The sequence below is a fragment of the Bombus flavifrons genome, chromosome 4, assembly GCF_040668555.2.
Source record: "Bombus flavifrons isolate JBK064 chromosome 4, iyBomFlav1_principal, whole genome shotgun sequence".
Classification (NCBI taxonomy): domain Eukaryota; kingdom Metazoa; phylum Arthropoda; class Insecta; order Hymenoptera; family Apidae; genus Bombus; species Bombus flavifrons.
In genome coordinates, this window is record NC_138445.1 from 12,127,226 (window position 1) to 12,148,029 (window position 20,804).

General features: G+C 45.8%; 1 protein-coding gene across 5 annotated transcripts in view; it reads right to left on the minus strand.

The window, feature by feature from the left end:
• The window catches only part of LOC138179220 (apoptosis-stimulating of p53 protein 1), a 107,114-nt gene extending 86,980 nt beyond the window's left edge, over nucleotides 1–20,134 (minus strand). The window contains exons 1-2 of one of the 5 annotated variants that reach the window (XM_069111806.1): nucleotides 18,640–20,134; nucleotides 13,140–13,195 (exon numbers count right to left, since the gene is read on the minus strand). In XM_069111806.1, coding sequence (XP_068967907.1) covers nucleotides 13,140–13,172 — 33 coding nt within the window. In that variant the 5' untranslated portion in view covers nucleotides 13,173–13,195; nucleotides 18,640–20,134. Of the gene's footprint in view, nucleotides 1–302; nucleotides 3,581–13,139; nucleotides 13,196–18,639 lie in introns of those variants that run through there. The other 4 variants (XM_069111801.1, XM_069111800.1, XM_069111804.1 and 1 more) reach the window with 4 other exon arrangements.
• Nucleotides 20,135–20,804: the final 670 nt, after the last annotated feature.

Below are 20,804 nucleotides of genomic sequence, written 5' to 3' on the forward strand. Positions count from 1 at the left end.
GAGGTGCAAATGGCGAATCTGCTTGAATCGCAGATTCAGATTCACAGACGATTCCCTGGGGTTCGAACTGTATCGAGAATTCTGCTTATTCTCTGCTTTCACAGCGAAATCTGCGATATTCGGTTTCTCGTTCGTAGATTCCCTTACGTTTCCTTCGTCGTACAAGGATCTCCAAAGATCTTCGATCGCAATATCACCGCTATGAAATTATTATCGTAAAGCCACTGCGCGAACGTTACAATGATTATTCGAGACGAAGAAAAAGTACAAATCTCTTTAACCGAGGTACTTTCGAGACTCACTTTCTTGTAGATCCACTTGATGCTCCGACTGAACTTCGCCATCGGCGAGTCGTCCACGAGGAAGTACTTGACGGCTGTCGCCTGCTCCTCGAGCCTTTGCTCGGAATCGCCTCTGGGAATCGCTGACTCCTCCTCGCGGCGTTCCTCGCGATCGTTATCGTCGCTGTCGATCCCGGGCTCCGAGTATTCCGTGATCGTCGACAGCCTCTTCGCGCAACTGTCGTCCGTCGAAATGGCACGCTCCATCTCCAGCTCGTTCTTCGGTAAGTAGAATCGTACCACGAAGTGCTCGCGCACAGTCACAATCCTCGCATGGCTAACCGAGCACAGGACACAAATTGCCGGGTCCGATCTGGTTCGGTCGCGATTAGGGTCAACATTCGACACGGTCGGTTAAATATTTTCGACCCGAGTCCTACGCGCGCTAATCATTAGGATCGTTCGTTCCACGAACAAGATTTAAAAGCTTTTACTAGAAAAGAATTGAAATACGAAGTCACAGCGAAGGTATATGTTTAACCGCGGATCTATCTGTAACGCCCACTACTGATTAGACAAACGACAAGCGAACGATTCGTCAAAAATCTGAGCAAGTCCACCTTGAAATTGTTTCGCGGGAACAGAATCGGTAAGGAGAATATCGTCGACAGATGAGAATCGAGCAACGTCCAGTCAACGAGCGGTTAGTAACATTTAACGACGTTCTCCATTCGCGACGCCGCATAAAGGGGAAACTTTAATCCTCGCGACATACGGTAAAGGTTTTAATCCGGGTGCGTTAAACTTAATGCCGCAATCGCGAACCAACCTGCACTCGGTGGATGAAGGACCAAGAAAGGAATACCCGGTTGATTTACCGACTCAGTTACGTGCTGTCGTGGAAACGGGCTGGCGGGATTAAGGGCGAAAGGGCAGCCGAACGGGGACGGAAACACGCGTTTCCACTTAGTCCTTCGTTCCCTTGACACTCGCTTGCGAAATCCTTTCGTTGCTACGATGTGCCACGATGACTATCATCGATCACGCGTCGATGAAGTATTCTCGAGCGTCATTTTGCCGATGTACAGTAGCAAATACGCTTCTCTATGTATACGGTATAGTTCAATGGCACGATGCAAATACGGAATAACAAGTTTTACTAGGTAAATAAAATTTGCATGAGTGGAAAGGGGGTCGACGTCGCGTCTTGTTCTCGAGTAGCAACGAGGAAGTTGTTCGCTCGAACAAGTGCAAGAGGAAATTCAGATTTAATTAGGTGTCGGCTGGCGAGCTTACACGGTCGAGGATTATGAATGAAGTGTCACGTTTCCAGCTGAAAATAGCCGCTCGAATCGACCGTTTTAGCCGCCACGGAATTAACCTCTTTTTCGTTTAATTCGTAATAAGCGTAATACGTCGCGTCGATCCCGGAAAGAGAAGGCCGGTTCTCTGTTTTAACGAACGCGGAACAACGAGAACGTTTGATCGTCATCAACCGAGCTATTGTTCTCTCTCTTTCTCTCTCTCTCTCGCGAGCGGACTCGTCCAGATTGTTGGCCCTCGGTTTCTGGGACGGCACAATTTTTAACCGATTACGCTTTCCTCTCACGGGCCTCCGGCCTCGTTCGTTTAAATGCCCCGCGACTCGACGAGAATAATTAATTACGGGAGGATCGTAGATGGTGACGATACCGGACCCTCGGTATTTACGGGATTTCTCCAACCTGTAGACTGAGACCAACTGAGACAGGCGATCCCTGTTTCCTCGTAAAGCGAGCGATTCTTAAAGCGAGCGAAACTATCCACGATCGTAAAATCCTTCCTTCCTATGTTAACGAACGGTGTAAATTTTATATGCAAGAACCGCAGGAAATCTAGTCTGTGGAAGAAGAAACGAAAGAACGGATATAGGACGCACAGAGATCATCACGACGAGTATTCCGCAATAGAATGTAACATATAACAGTTCTAAGGCGTTTCCTGTGAATCTAGAACCAGTAGACGAGGCCAGAAGAGCTACCTGTTTACGCACAACACCGTTACGAGTCGAGGAATCTCGATGCAGTTTCATCGGTCTACGTCAGTCGATTTTTGTTGCGCCACCCTTCTGATTACCAGGAAGGAACGATAATAATAATTGCCGTTAACACGCTCGAGCGAAGCTTCGTTCGGGACCTACGCTTCTGGTAAACGGACGACGCCGATCGCTCGAAAGCGTCTTCCCCGTTGACTCGATTCCCTTTTGTACGATAAATTAATTAATGCCAGTACGGATGGACGCTCTGCAACGAAGTTGGCGAAACGAACTTCCACGTCAATGGATGGACTCGGTCGTAAAATATCTGAGTATCGCGTCCCCGTTCGATCTCGCCCGCCACTTACGCGCGAGTGGTTCGCTATCCGCCCGAAAATAGCGCGATACAGAGAGCATGGCGCGTTCCACGTCGGTTTTTACGATTCCTCACAGCCAAGATCGTCGTAAAATGGACAGCCTGCTTTCCAGTCGCGTCTCAAAACCACGGCTAATTATATTTCTCTGACGCGACACGCTGCCGCTTCGAAACTTCCAATAACCTTTCGTTTTCAACTTTTCCAATCGCGTAATCCCGGCGACACGCGACTGCGAGCGAATTTTAACCACTGGTCGCTGGTATCGCGAATCTCGCGAATATCTACTTCGTCCACGACTTCTTCGAGATACGTATTTTGGTAATCACCGGGGTACTAGACACGTGTCATTGAATGTAAATATAAACGCGTTCGCGTAATACGTAGACGAACGATCGAGATGTAAAACGAGAAGGAGCGAATGCCATCGACGTATTAGCATTCAAAATTCGAAGTTTCTTATTTTTTTTAATAAATTCACCGTTTTCACAATTTCTCTTCCGCTTCCACTATCGATCCTGCACGGTGATATCGATTTCACTAGACATCGACGCACCCACTAAACGACACGAAACTGTAACATAATCGACGAGAGAAACTCGAACGACGTATTCGCGAAGAACACGGAGAAGAGGGCGGTCTGGAATCGAACTCAGCTGCAGCGGACTGCAACTACAGCTGCAGTCGCTGTTGCGACGTCGCCTCGCGAGTTCTCCGAGCGACACAACAGGCGTGTTTTGACTAGGTGGTTACACCGCTCTTTCGCCAGGGATCCGTGGCACTCGCGCCTCTTCTCCACCGGCTCCACCGACTTTATATTTAGACGTATATACATGCGACACGCTTTATTCCTGACGATGTATTCGCGCTAACAAGTCCACCGTTGCTCCCATTGCCATGCTCCACCCACGCTCTCTCGCTAATCCTCTCTCCGCGCGCGTACGACTCTATTCGTGCGCGTACACGCTACGCGATTGTCCGGTCGCCGGGTCGAGCAGCCTGGCTTTAACACGATACCGACCAAGCGTTGATCGCTCCATGCACGCGCCTGTAGAGGAGGATGGATATCGGTAACGCGACCCGGCTTTGATTACCGCAATTATTTTTCCCTGGGAGGTGAAAGGGGGAAGCGTCCACAGCGAGTCCAATCTTTCCATCTTCTATTTGTCATCGTGCGTAATAGGAAATTTCCCGCATAGAATTACGGTGGCTCGCGAAAGTATAAAACTTATATGTAGATTATTTGTACGAATACATTGCGTTGTGAAGTACGAGACATTGTGAAATTTCATTGTTACCATCGATGTTTACACGCGTTTATCGCGTCTCGTTACAGCGCTAACGAAATTACCAAAAGTTTCATACAACGTACTGCACGAATGTTCCTTTTGTTCATTGATTTATTGTTATTGTACCACTACACGATTTATATATTCGTATCCGTTAATAATAACCAAGCTTTAAATTAGAATTAAAATTAGAATTTCTTTTCCCGTAGCAAGCTACCTGCGATGACGGAGATCCGAGAGAACGAACGCATCGTCGCATAGATTAAAACGCTTAATTTTCTTGTCTACAGGTTAACGAGTTAATTATCGCGTATTACTAATCTTACAGTCGGCGTGTCTTCATTCGAAACCCGTTTCGAATCTGAAATCTGGTATCCCGGAGCGACACAGTTTCGCGATGGAACGTTCGTCGTTGTCTATTCGCGCTAACTCCTCGCCAGTCCATTCTCCACCCACGCTTTCGCTCGTACACAGACACGTGCGTGCGTGTGTACTCACGTAGGTGGATGCGTGCGCGTGTACGTGGCCACGTGCGTGCGTTACGCGCACGCCCACCGTTCTCTCTCTTCTGCGTGACACGGATCACCGGGTCTCTCGGCTCCGTGTATGCGCCACGCTCATACATATTCATCGACGCGCGGGTAATCTGCTTAACGTAGGTGCGAGGCGCGCGTCGGACCTCCGATTTGTAACGTAGACGGATATCCGCGTTATCAAGTTGGTAGGTGTACATCGGCCAATATCTAGCCCGTAATTTGCCGATCGACGAGAACCGGTATAATTTCATTACAAAGCGGATTCGACGAGCCGCGAAAGGGCCTCTTCGCAGGTCGTGGCCCCGTTACGTGCGAAGGAGAAGGAACGCGTTCTACGATCGGAATTTATTCGACGTAATCGGCCCCCTTTTTCCGAGCAAAAGCGAGATTTCGTCGATCGCTGGGAAATAATTTACAGCGAAAATGATACGATACAAAGAAGCTATACAGTTGTAAGTAGACTGTGGTAGTTTAAGCAAATTTATATTTTTACGGACCCTACCGAGAAAGAGAAGTGTGTCAGTTCTGTATATCTTCTCAATGCGAGAATTGATTGTAAATATTAATAAATAAAAAAAAAAAAAAAGTTCTGTATATCGAAAAGTAGAGAAAAACGGTGACGTTGCGAACACTGTCTCGAGTTTCGAGTTTTCGAAAGGCAACTCTGCGTTAAATCGTCGTTCCAGCTCTTCACTCTGTCGCATCTCTGTTAGTTTGTAAATCGAGAAAGCTGAATTTAAAGTTGATGAAGTTTCATATTATCGCGTGGGCTTGAAATTACTAAACGTTCGTTGCTGTCAAAGTAGAATTTTCGTCATATTATCACGCATTCCTCATACCAATGAGACATACGCGAATCGATTAACTGCATTTTTTTTATTAATAGAGATAGAAGGCTGACGAAATGTATCTCGTTTAAAACGATATAAATCGTGTGGATAATGAAATCTAGCGTATCCGTTCGAAACAGCGAAAGAGCACGTCGAATCACGTTGCCAATTTCGGCAAATTTTTGATCGTCGAATGGCACGATCGTTCACCTTTCTTCGTATGGAACGAGCGCGGTGCAATACCGTGCACGGAAAGCTTTGAAACGAGCGATACACGTTATGGCGATCGCGATGCACGACGCCGGGTTGTTGCGCGTCGGTTCTCTGCCTATGCACGCTCGTTTCCTAGTACTTTATCTCGAGCTGGTATCGGCACACGGCGTGCATTATAGCACGTGTGGGTACGCTCAAAACCGAATGCAGCAGCCGTGCCACGAAAGCAAGGTTCGGTAAGAGTGGCCTCTCTGCGACTGACTGACATCACGAAACTCCGCCGACTCTGTTTCTGTTATCATTAACGGCGAAATTCCACTTCGTATTCCGCCGGTATACAGCGCGATCATCCTCGTCCGACGTTGTTTCCAACAGCCGAGTTCTTATTCCGGGGTGGCATAAATTTCCCAAAGCTGTTGCCTGTGCTAGCTGCTGAATCGAGTTTTACGAGCTCTGTTATTTCGAAATTCTACTACTTTTTGTCCCTTCGTAGCGTGTCCGTGGGATCAAAAATGGGGGCGATGATTGAAAGATCCGATTTGTTCGACACAATCAGAACACGATAGAAAAACGAGGTTCATCAATTTTGACTTCGCTATGACCCAACCGAAGAACATTACAGCTACTAGAACCCTCGATTAGTCAAAGTCTGGATTTCAAGTAGATACGATAAGCGGTTTTTCCTTTTCTTCGAACAGTCAAGATCGTTGAAACCATTGGTACAAAACTACGCCGACAACGAGATCTCCCCGGCTTTTTCATCCAGCGAGCCAGCTTCTGGATAGTGTCAGCCTATTCTGAAAGGCACTGTAGCCGAGGACAAGGAAGGCTTTCAGGCCGGACGATGAAACGCAGAGAGTCAATGACAGAGGAACCCTTGGCGCGTTCTCCCTTCTTCCTTCGCCTACCATCGACCTTCCCCTCTTTCTCTCGACGAGTCCGTGCACTTTGCACTTTGCTCTCCTGTTTCTGCCACGGGACGATATACAGTCTCAACTTTCTACGCTCTACATGCAGCTTCATCGCGTTTCTTACGTGTTATCCCGCTTTAAATCCCGCTTGTGTTCGCGCCGTACAACTTTCGCGCAATTTACCCGCTCGTACACACGCGGGAATGGCCGTGCAAACGCGTTAGCTCGCCACGTATTTCAGCGTGTACGTGCGATCCTTTTTGGGTAGGCACGCTTCGTTAGTCTGGAAGCGCGGAGAGCGTTCCGAAAGTAGACACGAGGAGAGAAAAGGTAATTCCAGGTTCTAAGAACGACAAATAAAACCGGTGATGCGAGGAATCCTCGCATAATCACGCAGGGAAATACGAGTGAAAATAACGTCGGAGAAACGCTTAATTAAAAGAAACCTGCCTTGGACCGCTTCCGCTTCCTGTTAACGCAGTGAATCTTCCTCCACGATTCTTCTACGATTTCGCGGTCGTTGCTCATAGGAAACGAAAGAATATTCTCCACGAGGAGAAACTATTTCTAAGAGAGCCATTTAATTCCACATCGCCCACCTGGTCGCTGGTTCGAAGATTGTAAAACGAACGCAATACTCGGCTACGGCGCTTTGTACCGCACGCAATGATACGACATACACGCGTCCATTTACCGACATTGTACCAGCGACATCTCGCTCAGACTCGCTCGTCTTCGAACGCTTCGAGTGTGGAAATTCGTCTGGATTTTACGCGCGGCAAGATACCAGGACGGGCGTGGAATTTTGATACGCACGAGGAATCGGTGAATTCGCAACAAATTCCCCAGCAGTCGCCTCGAGAAAGCTGATTAGAGAGCAGAAAGAGGAACAGAGAAACGAAGAGAGGATGGAGAATAGAGGTGAAACGAAAGAGGTCAAAGGTGCGGGAAAGCATGTGGGTTGAGCCTGCGCTCCTAGCCCGCGCCGCCTAATTGAGCAACGATACCGCTCGTGGTCCTTGTCGACATCTGTTGTCATTCATCACCCGGTACGCGAGATTAAATTACGAGCTTCCCGCTAATTATGATTTATACGGGCTTGATGGAGAAACGTAGACCAACCGTCTAGCTACTGTAATTGTTCTACTCGTAGTTCTGAATGAAGTTACCATTACGCAGATTCTCCGAAGACCGTACGATAGAGCGGAAATGAATGTTTTCGTCGGGTGCTGAATACTAGTTTGAAAGATAAATTGAAAGGGAAGTATTTGAAGGAAAAAGTCGGTAAAGATAATAGTCCCGTGGCGACGTCGTAAGAATTTTATAGACGTCAGCGACGTTTCAAGAAGCTCGTATCTTCGGTCGAAAGAAAGAACGCTTGAAAGTTCGCGACATCGAATAAAAGGTACTTAGAAAGGACGCCTTAAAAGTGCCCAGAGCGAAAACCGTCTGAGCGCATCCGATCGAACGAGGACTCTAAAGTGACGCGAGCAAAGGGGATACAACCGGTCACCCCATTCGCGTTTCCTGTATCGCTACCCCTACGCTGTTACCGTCGCGCAAGTATTTTACAGGACGTTTAAATCGCGTTCGTTTCCTCAGGGACGAACCTAGAAAAAAATTTCCAGTGATTTCTCAGCAAGCGACGACACGGAACATCGCGGCGATTTGGACAATGAATTTGCAGAACGATGGACGGCGGTGGAACGAAACGTGGCAAATACGAGCGTTATGGAGCAACACAGTAAGAAAAATCGGTTCCCCCAACTTCTATCATCCTCGCCATCGTTTGTTCAAAGAGATAGCGATTTGGAATGGGAGGAAGTAACCAAATTCGAAATTGGACGCGATTTATGGAGGAAATTCGCGCAAGATCTAACGATCGATCGCCGAGAATTTTCGTGATTGGTCGACCAAGAAGGAAAGGGGCCGCAAGAAACGAAACCGCAGAGAACGGAAGGGGAAGAGGACTATCGTAGATCTTGTACTACCGTTAGCGAGCGCTCACGTGCACGAGATGTTCGTGGTGGAAGGCGTTCGACGCTGCGGCCACGACACTGGCCTCTTCGAAGCGGTGCTAGGTTCGCGGAACGTGCTCGACTTCCGTCAAAAGAAACAGCTGCATGCCGTACGCGCCACTATGCGAGCGCTACGCCGACTATCGATGTCGTAAATCTTTCTTTTCTTCGACCACGAGGTCGTGTCGCCTCGTTTGTACGTCATAAACCCGTTTACGGCCGTTCTAATCAATGGGAATTTATAATAACCCTTTTCGTTCGGAGAAGAAGCCGCACTACGAGCCGAGTTTAAGTCCCTTTGAAAGCTAATTACGTACGCCTCGACCGGCATAGACGCACGATCTTTTCCACTAGCGAGGACGACGAATATTTGTTCGCAAATGGCTCGCAGCGTCCATGCACTCTGAACGTATACCCTGCAGCTCGTTTAATATTTTAAACGAACCCGGCAAAGTATTACACGCAAGTAAAAAAAGAATAGATAAACGCAAACAAACAACTAGAGATACGCAAACCGTACGTAACAAAGTGAACGATAAATACGGCATTCTCTGGATAAGCGGCTCTCCGTTATGAGAGTGTAAAGCTGTATAAGAATGGGGTGGAATGGGGCGTTAGGGAGGGTCGGTAAACGACACGGTTTCCAGAAGTAAAATCGAAGAGGCGCGTTTCTTCGAAACAACTGTTGTTCTTCGCTACTGGAAGTCAAACAGAGGTGCGAGCTGGAATTTGTCCAAGGGCCGGGAATCTAGTTCTCGTAACTGGAAACTCACGGAAGATGTGGTAGTAAAAGCGTGCATACGTACGACGTGCGTAACGTATTCGTTCCATGGGAACGACACGTATCGACTCCCTTCTATCCATCAACGACACGTAGCAGGGAAGAAATAGCAGCACGTGCGAACGCTTTCGCGTGTAAACGCGAGTTGTCCCCGAGGTAACGTTCCATAGCTGTCGTCCTAACGTCAACGTCCACGCCATTTTATAATGGTCTGCCAACGAGAAACGATTTTCGCGACGTGAACATTGTTCGCACCGGAGGAAACAGCCAAGCGTTTGAGAAACTTGCTCGTGACACCAAGAATATGGTCGGCGGTACGTTGAATCGATCGAACGTCTTGACAACAGTCAACCGATAAAGCGTCGAGATTCGTGCTTCTGAATGACTATATTTAACGACGCGCGATATTTAAACTGTTAGACAGAGAAGAAACTCGTTCTATATAGCGTCTTACTCGACCAACGTCGGTCGGTCAAAGAGTCAATAAATCTCGGTTGTTGGTCGGTTTTCAATGATGCTACAGAAACGATGATACATGGCCGACGGATGTCTGCGTTATGCGTTTAGCATCGACGCAGACGTCATTTGTCAAGATCGACGCAAAACAGTGGGTCAAGCATAGAACAGGCTAGATACGTGGTGCGGTCATATATCATTTGCGTGGTTCGCTGCAACCTATCCTGTCATTGCGGGTTCTCGCGCGTATTATTTGCCCGATTCAAACAATGCAGCACCGACAATTTATATAGGGGTTAATTAAAGCACTCATTGTCTAACTGTTCGTTGGTAATTTCGTTGTTTGTCGGTGCCCTCCCGCCCTCCGAACGATCTTTCATTCGTGTTTTACCGATTGTTGAAACTCTGTGAAACAACCGCCATCCTTCCATTATTCCAAATGCTTTTTCTCTTGCGTTTCCACCGACTGTCACCTTTCGTTTCGAAACGGGGAAATCCAATTGCGATTCCATTTAAAGCTTAAAATACACGCACGGGATGTCGCAACCTGTAATTTTCTCAATTTTCAGCGAAAACAACGAATCCCATTTCGCCAGCGAAATCATACTAATCCCAGTGAAAGATCACGCGTGTACACACACGCGCTGCTTTTCCATCGTTTCAATCTGTCTACATCGCCAATTGATTCCGATATTATCGCCCCATTAATTACTCGATCGCGGCAGAATATCACCGCGAATTCCCCTCCATAATATCTGCAAACGTGCAATCTACGTGGCAATTTTCACACGTCCATTACGCGTTTACGTTCGATATTAGAAGCATTTGATCAAAATCGAGAACGAAAATCACCGCTGGCCTAGAGGATTCTCACGACGACGCGAACGTACCGCGTGTCTCGCGCAGACCAGTTGCGAAATGGCCGTGAAATTCTGCGATCGAGAATTTCCCTGGCCGATCCATTCGGTTGTAGAAATAGCAATTACATCCGAGTTTAACATTTACAGGACCATTGGATGTCGCCACAAAAGGGAGCCGATAATTAATTTAGCACCGTTCGATCGGTCTTCTCTATCGAGCGTCGAGTGTATGGAATTGTCATAACACGCGACCATTAAAAATACAGACAAATTATTATCGTACGTGTACGATGACGAAATTTTATACGCAAGATTTCGCAAAGCGATACATTGCCATGTCAGAGAAATATTTTTTCACGTACGATAAGATCGTACAAAGGCACGAAACAGAGGCGTTGTCACCGTATGTGACGTTTTATTAATCCGATCAGCTGACGCGAGCAAAGTCAAACATTGTCGCGATATTTAATCGCCAGCTGAAACGGGAACGACGAACGGGGCGGATAGCGGATCGTGTAAAAATAAATACAGAACCAGCGATAAATATGCGAGAACGTACACGTCCGTCGAAATAGCAGTTCGCGAGAGTCTGCTATGTTTACCGTGACGATTGTCGCAATTTCGTTCGGACAACTTGGTAATTCAAAGCGACCTCGCGGATCTCGCTTGTAATCGATTCGATGGCTATCAAGAACCCGTGGAATTCGTGTCCCAATTATTCGCCATCGTGCAACCTCACTTTTTGATAAACTATGCGCTATAAAAGCGAAACGAGATCTATCGATTGGGCGAGCGAAGTTTAGTCAATGGAATGCCTCGTTTTAATTAGGATAGAACCGCCCGGAAGATCAATGTTAGTTGAACGATTGAATCAGGAGAGGGAGCAGAGGGTGTAACCGCCATGTAAACTGCGTTTTCGAATAACTTACTTCAACAATGTTCAAGTTTCTTCGCCGATTAAACGTACCAGGCGATCGTGATCACGTTGAAGAAACTTTTGGTTTCCCGTATAAATATCGCCTTGTCTATTCGTAGGTTGCGTAAATCGTGACACCGCGCAAAAACCGTAGGCGTAGCAAGAACGACGACGATTCTTTTCAAGCGAGAGGGTAAAAATGCTGGACGTTTGGGTGTCGAGTTATGCCGAGACCAGCTATTTTGCACGTTTTATTCCAGGGAACAAGTTTCTCGAGGCTAGAATCGTGTTAAAGTTCCAAGGTGACGAGGGACTATGAAACTGCCGTGGCACGTGCCATTCTTCGGTCCACTTTCCAACTTAAATCACGCGTTAGAACAGATACCAGAGATCGTGCGAAAGAAGAACAATCGGCAAGTTCGACGACGAACGAGTATCTGGATTCCATGACCTCGTAATTGATTCGTAGGTGACCTCACGGCTCGCATAATTTCTCCCATTTTACACAAGGCTGGCACACTGTGGATCTGGGTGACACTCATCCACCAAGTATATTGAACCTGAACGTTCCCCTTCCATGCAATCCGGTATACTTTTCACCTGATCTCTCCAAGGTCAGGCAACGAGGAAACAGGTATATATGTACTATGCTTTCATCGATTCAACCGGCGCGCCTGGCTATCGTACGCTCCATTATACGTTTTTGTTTCGGCAATGGCCGCTATTAGCCGATGCGATCTCGATGGTGTATTTTACTTTACTTATCTCGCTTCACGCCGATATTTCGCTTAACTTTACTCGCGTGTACCTCGATCGAATGCAAGACAATTATCTCGAACGATCGATACGTATCGGGGCAACACACTCTGGCTAATTATGGAGCAGCGTGTTAAAGATGGTGAAATTTCTCCTTAGTTTTTCTACGTTCTTCTCACGGTTCGTGCTTTTCTCCGGCTCTCCCTGTCAAGTATTAACCCGGTAGCCTACTTCCTGGCGCCAACAGCCTCGAGCCTTTCGAAAATACTTTGCGTACCTACTCGCCGTTTCCTACGGCACGTCGGCTCCAAAGAAGCCCTATTCACGCTCACAAAGGTCCGAGGAACTCGACGCCAGGTAAACGCCCGAATGCAAGGAAACTAGGAGAAACGCTCGTTTTTGCCTTCGAGCGTGAACTGAAAACACCTATCACCTTCCCACTTTTCCGCCACCTTATCTTAAACTTGTGTAAGCCGAAGGGTCGATGATGGCGTTCATTCGTGAAATTCACCATTCTCCTCGGTGAAACTACCTAAGGCTGTGTTTATCGTATATTCTCTTCGAGGAAAAGGGTTGTTGAGAAGTTTCAAGAGAGGGGTGACACGAGTACCGTAAGGGATATCCGCGAGGTCGAGGCTTGGTCGAGTATGTGCATCCCGGAAGTATGTTTGGAATCCATTTTCTTAGGAACGAAGACAAAAGGAGGGGAATCGTTTCCGTTTCCTTCAAGACTTTTGCTCTATTTCAGTAAAGTTACGTAGCACGTAACAGCTATATATGTATATGTACCGTCCGGTTAACAACACGTACGAGTCGTTGCGTAATTGGAGAAACATTTACAAATTCCGTATATATATACTCGATATGCAAATGAGAATAGAAAGAAGAGAGAAAGAGCACTTACCACCTCGGCAACGTTGCCGGAACCGTCCCTCATGCCATCTCTGTCCGTGCGTCCCCCTGAAAACGGAAATGCAAGACATTATGAAAATCGGATAGTTGCATAATTGGCGTAAAACGATCGCGCTTCGATAACTCGCGTCGTAAACTCTCACAAAGACGGACCGTACCGCCGCGTATCTCTCGTTCTTACTCGTATTCGCAAGGATTCAGGCCAATCGTCACACTCGAGTGGTCGACGAGCACGCTAGACGGAAGTGGCACGAGTGCGTAAACTGGAGTCGCGAGCCGATCGACCACTCGCGTGAATATCATTCGACTTTTTACCGCTTTTCAGGGAATCTGGCTCGATCGTTCGTGTTATCTGTAGCGACTTCCGCTCTTGCGTATAGTCATCGTTTAACAGCAACGAACGTAATCGAAGCGAGAAATTGTACTCGATTAAACGTTCGCAATTGCTCGATACATTTTTCCTCCGATGAATTATTCAGAGACGCTGAGTCGTCTAGTAAAAGTTTTGCAACGGAGAAGATTGCGCAACCAGTAGCTCTACGGGAACGCGTGTGAATGAATCGGATCGCGGGAGCAACGAGCTATCCAGGAAGCGCCATATCTTTCCCGTTTCTTCTTTGTTCTTTGCATCTTGCGATTTTCAAACTCGCAATACGCGCCGTTTACCTTCTTCGTATCGAATCCGAGCGTAGACGAGATCGAGTCGCGATAACGAAACGTTCAATTAGCGCGACCAGAGTGCAATGACCAGCGCCGTCGCGCTAACACGTAATAAAACAGGGAAACGCATGGTTAAAATTCAGCCAAACGAGGAAGGTTGGAACGGCCAGTTAATTAATAGAAAATTGAACCGACGCGGAGAAAATTAGTCCGAGGCACGAGCCGCGACCGATAGAACGGTATAACGTTCATGAAGATTTCATTAGGCGCGTCAAGATTTTTCAGTGATCGCGACCGATATCGACGCGATCGAACAGCCACAGGTTCCACGCGTAACTTCGTCGAAATAATCAACGTCTTCTTTTCGTTTACGAGGCACAAGCGAAAGGTAGGTGGCTCGGGCCCGCAACTTTTCCTTCCCAAATGAAATTTAACCGAACGTAATTAGCTTCGAGGTAACCGTGCGGCACGAGCAATGGCGTAAGTGGTGCCAAACGATTTCCGAGAAAACTTCAACTTTGCTCCGTTGGCCGAGCCGATCTTTCTCCTCCGAGAGTGCGGCGCGCGCGTGATTCCGCTACGAATGGCCTAATCGCGCTAGCTTTTGCTAATAACACGTTCTCTTACGGCGAATCGAACCATTCGAATAGCAATAGTTGCCTTAGGTCTGCATGTAGAAGCGAGTTCGATGACCTGGACAACCGTTGAGTCGTTCAAGGTCTCGAATGTGTGATAAAACGGTCTTAAAGCTGCAATTTATGTCACTCGAAAACGATGACGAAAGCTGCGCTTTCTAGGTCACTGCGTTACGTGTTTATTACCTTATGTAATCGAGGGAGCAGTCACTGAACCGCTCGTAAAACGAAGCAAAATAACGCCAATATTTTGTCCAGTTTTCACGAATCGAGTATATTCGGTATTTTCGACTTGAATCGAAAGTCGACTCTGGTCGACCAAGGTAAAATCATCCGTTTTTTCCTGAATTCTTTCAGGCATTTTTTTTCGAATTCGACGCCTTTCCTCTGTGGTTGAAACGAATCCTCGTAATTTCGCGGCCGTCTTCCTTTCTCCTAACGTTCTTGCGGTATTTCAGACGGAAAAGTGTTATTATCCGTTGTCGAAATGTACACCGAGAATTGTCAGACAAAGTATACGACAGTTAAATAAATGTTAGCCGCCGCGGCAGCACCATGAAATTAGTAGCTCGTATAATTTTCAGTCGCGAAACGCAAGCAATTACACGCGAACAGAATCTACGAAATTTGTCGATCCGGCGAGCAAAAAATTTACGTGAACGTAACTCGGACGAGTTATGTTTTCTTTTTTAACACGTTCGCTATCACGCCGCGGAGAAGAAATTCCACCCACAGCCCATTACTTTTTCTTTCAGAATTCTACAAAATATACTACAGATTTTTATTTGGATGGTTTTAAAACCTAGTAAATGAGCACGTAAATCTAGTTTTACCGTCACAAATCGTGTCACAAATATGTGACGCTGGGCCACATGAAAAATTTTATTCGATTCATAAAGTAAATAAAATTTCTACTGGGAAAAATGTGCCATATTTAACTATACAAACGTGTATTTAAAATTAATATAGTCAATTTATATACTGTGGAACATTTTGAAACATATGCTAATACATAATCCTATTGATTCACTCTCATTAGTCTTACATGCTTCGCATGCATACCATGTGGCAGTGGATTTCTTTCTCCTCGCACAAACACGGCATCTTAATCTTTTGTCTAATTTTATTGAAAAATGTTACATCCCGCTAAGATTGAGACGAAGGACATTGGTATCGATATTAAGCAATTTTAGTGCAAGATTATTTCTAAGCTGTAAATAAGACATTTTTTGAGAAATTAATTCTATTCAGCAGCCAATTCCCATTCCAAATTGCTATATCAAATAAGCGAAAGAAAACTTTCGAATACCGGCGTATTGCTTTTCGTGGCGTGGAATAATATGCCGTCATCTGATCGCACCGATCAACCCCAGACATGTTTTTGTTACAATCGAACACAGTACGAGCTTTTATTCCTTTTCTTCTTGAAGATGGTATTTCAATTAGATCTGTGTTATGCTTCGTGAATATTGTTAATACGTCTCGTTTGTCTTTCCATTTTTGAACTAAGATGTTATTTTTTCTTTTGAAAATACATTCTCCAGTTTATAATTTCTGCTGAATTACAACCTTGAGATTACCTTTACGATCTCTCCTTAGTGTCTCAACCACATGAGTTTTATTGGCTAGTTCAACGCTAATGTAATAATTGTCCATGTAGATATAATAAATGTTCTTTTCCCAAATAATCATTTAATAATCTATAAACAACAGAGAAAGCACGTCCGATTTCATTGCGTACTGTATTTTTTCCAGAATAAGGAAGAATATTTAATACGAATGCATAATAACATTGATTCGTCTATCGATAAATTTTCACCAGGGTAATAGCAATCTTTTATATTTTTTATTCAATGCTGCAATACTTGATCAATTGTATGAAGGCGGTACGATTTATCACACATTTGGCCATAGAAGCAAAGGCAGCGAAGAGTTTTCTTATGTAGATTTCAAGGCATTGTTTTGCTAAGTTGAGGTTGATAATAGAGTGCATAATAGTAGGCGTTCGAATATTGCCCATGGCAATATATAATCCTAAGGATTGTTTTATTTCTTTAACTGAAGTTGGTTTCCATTCTTTTTGTAACATGGAAAATGCATGTAGAGGATATAACAACAAAGCTCGAGCATTTATCCAATTCGCAATTTTTTGCATAAGAAAATCGCCAAATAATAAACAAAACGCATCTAGTATCGAAGTATTTCTTGGAAGATTTACTCTTAGTCCTTCCTTTCCGGTAAAACAATGAAAAAAGCGGGATCAATGTTTGCTTCCATCCAATCACTGTTACGAGAATCATCACAACCTTCATCAAGAGAATCGTCGCTTGTGTTAGAAATGACTGGTAAATGTATCCTGTTGAGATCGTTATCGTCTGACAAAGTACTAGTATCAAATAAATCTATGATATCTCCATCATATTATCTGCTTTCATCGCTCGAACCATCATATAATATTCGTCTGTTTTTCATGAATGATCTCCTGGATAGGAAGATTTACTTACTACTTTATGACAGTTATGTATTATACGACAATAATATATATTCAAGATTACTTACATATCTGTTATCTATTTTAGCAATTGCAAAACTGAGTAATATCACAGAATACACGAGGAGAAGAGTTAATACTTTATTTTAATAAATTATTTTAACTATATAATATAACCTCAAACCATACGCGCTGGTTATAGATTTGACTATTTTCGGCTATACTTGCCAAGTTCAGGTTAGGATCCATTTGTTTCTACAAAGATAACAAAAATTGATTGTCGTCACGTGTCTATGATGCTGGGCTCTCAATGGAAAATCGGTGCGTCACAGTGTGACGCTGGTAGTATTCGAAAAAATCGTACGTGCAATCGAGGTTAAAAAAAATTCGAATTGTCTTACAACGCCCTTGACATGCACATATACCGAATCATCTTTGTACAGTCGTTGGTCATTTTCTTGTGCAATTTTCAGCTTCGTCATAGTCGATTTACCTGATTTTTTTTCCTTTCAGTGATTCTCACAATGATCCACATTCCCGAACGCTGTCAACACGATATCGTAGGGTGAGCGCACAATAGGGAAAACCAATGCCGTCAAAGATATACACTATCGATGCACGATAACTTGAAAATATTAGCTTTTGCCATTGTCAAGAATCGATCGATATTAATGGATGTTGAACAAAAACATCTTTTGTCTCGTGTCGTGAAACGTTCAACGAATTACAGAAATTCTATCGATCACAATACTCTTTGTTACCTGAATTCGAAACAATGACGCACATCTTCTGGGTCACACGTTGTTTAAACGAAAACATGGGAAAGATAAGCCCGCGAAATTCAAGTATGCAGAAGATATCGCGTAAAATGAAATTCATCGGATTTTCATTCTTGCACTTTGCCCGGCTTCTCGAATAAAATGAAATTCTATTTCGAGATTAAATCGAGCTCGACAATGTCAGCGACATCAGGAAGGATTTTAATTGAAATTTTGTCGAAGTCTCGAGAGCAAAAGGCACGCGGTACGAAGAAGGTAGAAAGAAACGACTTAAAGAACACAAAAAGGACCAGCGGTACGGCGCATGCGCGCGTCTTACGAGAGGCAAGATCCGAGTGTTTTAAAAACACGCAAGAGGCGACGAGTGGGATTTCAAGGTTAGGCGGAGCGAGACATCTGAGGTTAAACGGTGAGCAAACTGACTCTTCTTCCGTAGCGCGACAAGAAATTAGAGAATAACATAAAGACTGTACGCGTCACGTAAAAAATCGCACGATTTCGATCCAGCTGCGTTTAATACTATTAACGGAAGAGTCCTAGTGATTATTATTGCTCTCCCTTCTGTCAAGACTACGGACCATAATCTTCCGAGATGGATCCATTCAAAAGTAAATGGCTCTTAAAGATCGAACGGCAAATTGGTTCTTTGCAAATTAACGCGTTGCTTTATGCTTTGAATCGGTAATGCAATCAAAATAGCGGTCGTATATTTGCCGCAGCTGTAATCGCAGCCGGTATCGCTGCTGTCGAATAAACGTAGCTTATCGAATAAACTCGATAAACCGATCCAAAAACAAACGATAAGAGAAAAAAATAGATCGACGTATTAGTTAACGAAATTGGACGCCCGTTTATTCAACTTGCCGAAGATAAGCTATCGGTGTATACAAGGGACCAATAACCGCGGACATCAACATGCGTACTCACCTTTTTTATAAACCGGCAAAATTTTGGCGATTCTCGAGTCGCCCGTGTTATCCAGTTCTCGAGGTTGCGAGCGACTCCTCTTCGAACAGTGTCCTCTTGCCTCGATATTTCTTCTCGTTTGCACTTAATCGCAGTTTATCATTTACCCACTCCTATCTATCCTTTTCTCTTTAGCTTCCTTTCTCTCCAACACGATCCTAACCTCACCCTGCACCAGCACAACTACAATACACTGTAGCACGACCGACACTCCGCGAACGATCCGCGACGTACGGAGAACGCCTCTGTAGGCGCACCTCTAAAGAGAGACCAGAAAATCGCCGAGACGTTTATTCCGTCGTTTTCTTTCCCCCCTTCCTTCTACTTCTTGGTTCCAACGCGCAGAGACGCGATCAAGAAACTATTTTCGAAATTCAGCCGCTTTCCAGACCTCTGATTCGCGACGAAACTTTATCTTTGGCTTTGGAATCTACGCGCCACACGCATATGTCAGTCGGGGGTAGCTCGTGAAAAAGGAACTACACGCGCACGCTGCGGCTTTCTTCTTTCTTTTCCTCTCTTTCTCTTGCACTGCACTCTTCCCTTTCGTTTTCTTCCTCCGGTTCTCGTGTCGCGTATTCTACCTGTCACTGACGATAGCGTCGTTGTTACGTCGCCGGCGTTGCCGAGTCAGGATGGATCTTCAATGTGTTTGAATTTTCCGCTGATTCGAGAAACGTGCCACCGCGAATAATTCTGGCAGCAAGAGAGCCGGTACCGTAATAGTAGAGCCCCCCCCGTTCCTTTCTTGCTCAAATCTCATACGTGCCCCTTGCACGGTTTCTTCTGTTGTTTGCCGCTGCTATCACTAGGAAAAAAAGCAACGGAGTACCCGTGGTACACTGTTGATCACGACTCGAAGGGTACCGTCGTATCGCGAACAACCGGAGAAACTCGGAGCCAGGAGCAGCCGGTTCGTCGTACCGACATTATTTCGACATGGATCGCCGTATCGATTTACTCGTGATTTCGCGACATCGCCGCTGCCGGATCTTTCAGGTTATAACGGACAGAAGCAGGACGACTTTTTAAAAATGCCACGCACCGACCAATCACGAACACGAGGGCACGGAACGCAGACGGTACAAGAAGATAGAAGAAGAGAGAAAGAAGTGGAGCCGCTATATACACGCGCGCGCTTGTCCGCTTGCTCGTACACACTACGTACAGGTATATACACAGGCACCGAAGGGGGGATCTCGCGCGCGCGCACGCACACACGGACAAGCGGCGACGCGATCTTACGGGTGTTGTGTCGTGTCGATCCTTCCCTGCTGCTTTCCAGCGATCTCACCCGCGACGATCCAAGATCGACACGATTTTACGCACGCCACTAACCCGAGGACGAACACTATTGTGCGACGAAGAGGGCGGAAGAGGAGAGGGGGGCTATTCGTCGCAACGTTTCGTGGAATGTCCGGCGTGAGTTGCGTGGCCAACCGTCCGTGCGGCTAAGGTAAGTTGAACTGAGCAGCAGCGCGCCTACGGTAAACGAGATTAAAGCTCCGTACCGGCAGAACCGTGGTATCGGCCAATCAGCGCGGCGTTTTGCGCGACTCGACCAATCATCGTACTCTCTCACCTGGCGAACGGTTAGCCCAGGTGCAGCGGCTAAGGCGCCATTGCCTGGCGTTGGCACGTTACCTGCTCGACTCCTGGAGGGGAGTCGTCGACAAAAGACGGAGAAGGGGTAACGTGACAGAGAAAGTCTGACTTTCCGACGAATGAACGAAAGAGAAGCAACTAAGTCACGAAAGGGGGAAGACCGGAGAAAGAAAGAGAGAGAGGCGAATTACGGTAAGCCCACGTTCATAAGCGTAACTTGGACGTTCGTTTTCACGAATTTTCACGATCGACTTTCGCGATTGTATCACGCCTTAATACAGAACCATATGTTTCTGATTGATCGAATATCGAGAGGTATAGGCGAGAAAATATAGAGTTCCAGAGAATAACGTCGTTTCTCAATTGCAACAGCGGCGAGGGTACCAGCGCTGAGCGCAGTGTCTGCATTGTGCCACCGGAGGCACGTTACGCGAGGAACTTGGCCGATGATATAGACGGAGAGCGTGGTGGGGGAGATGGCTGTTATCTAAATTACTCTATTTTCTCGAGGGACCCTTGCA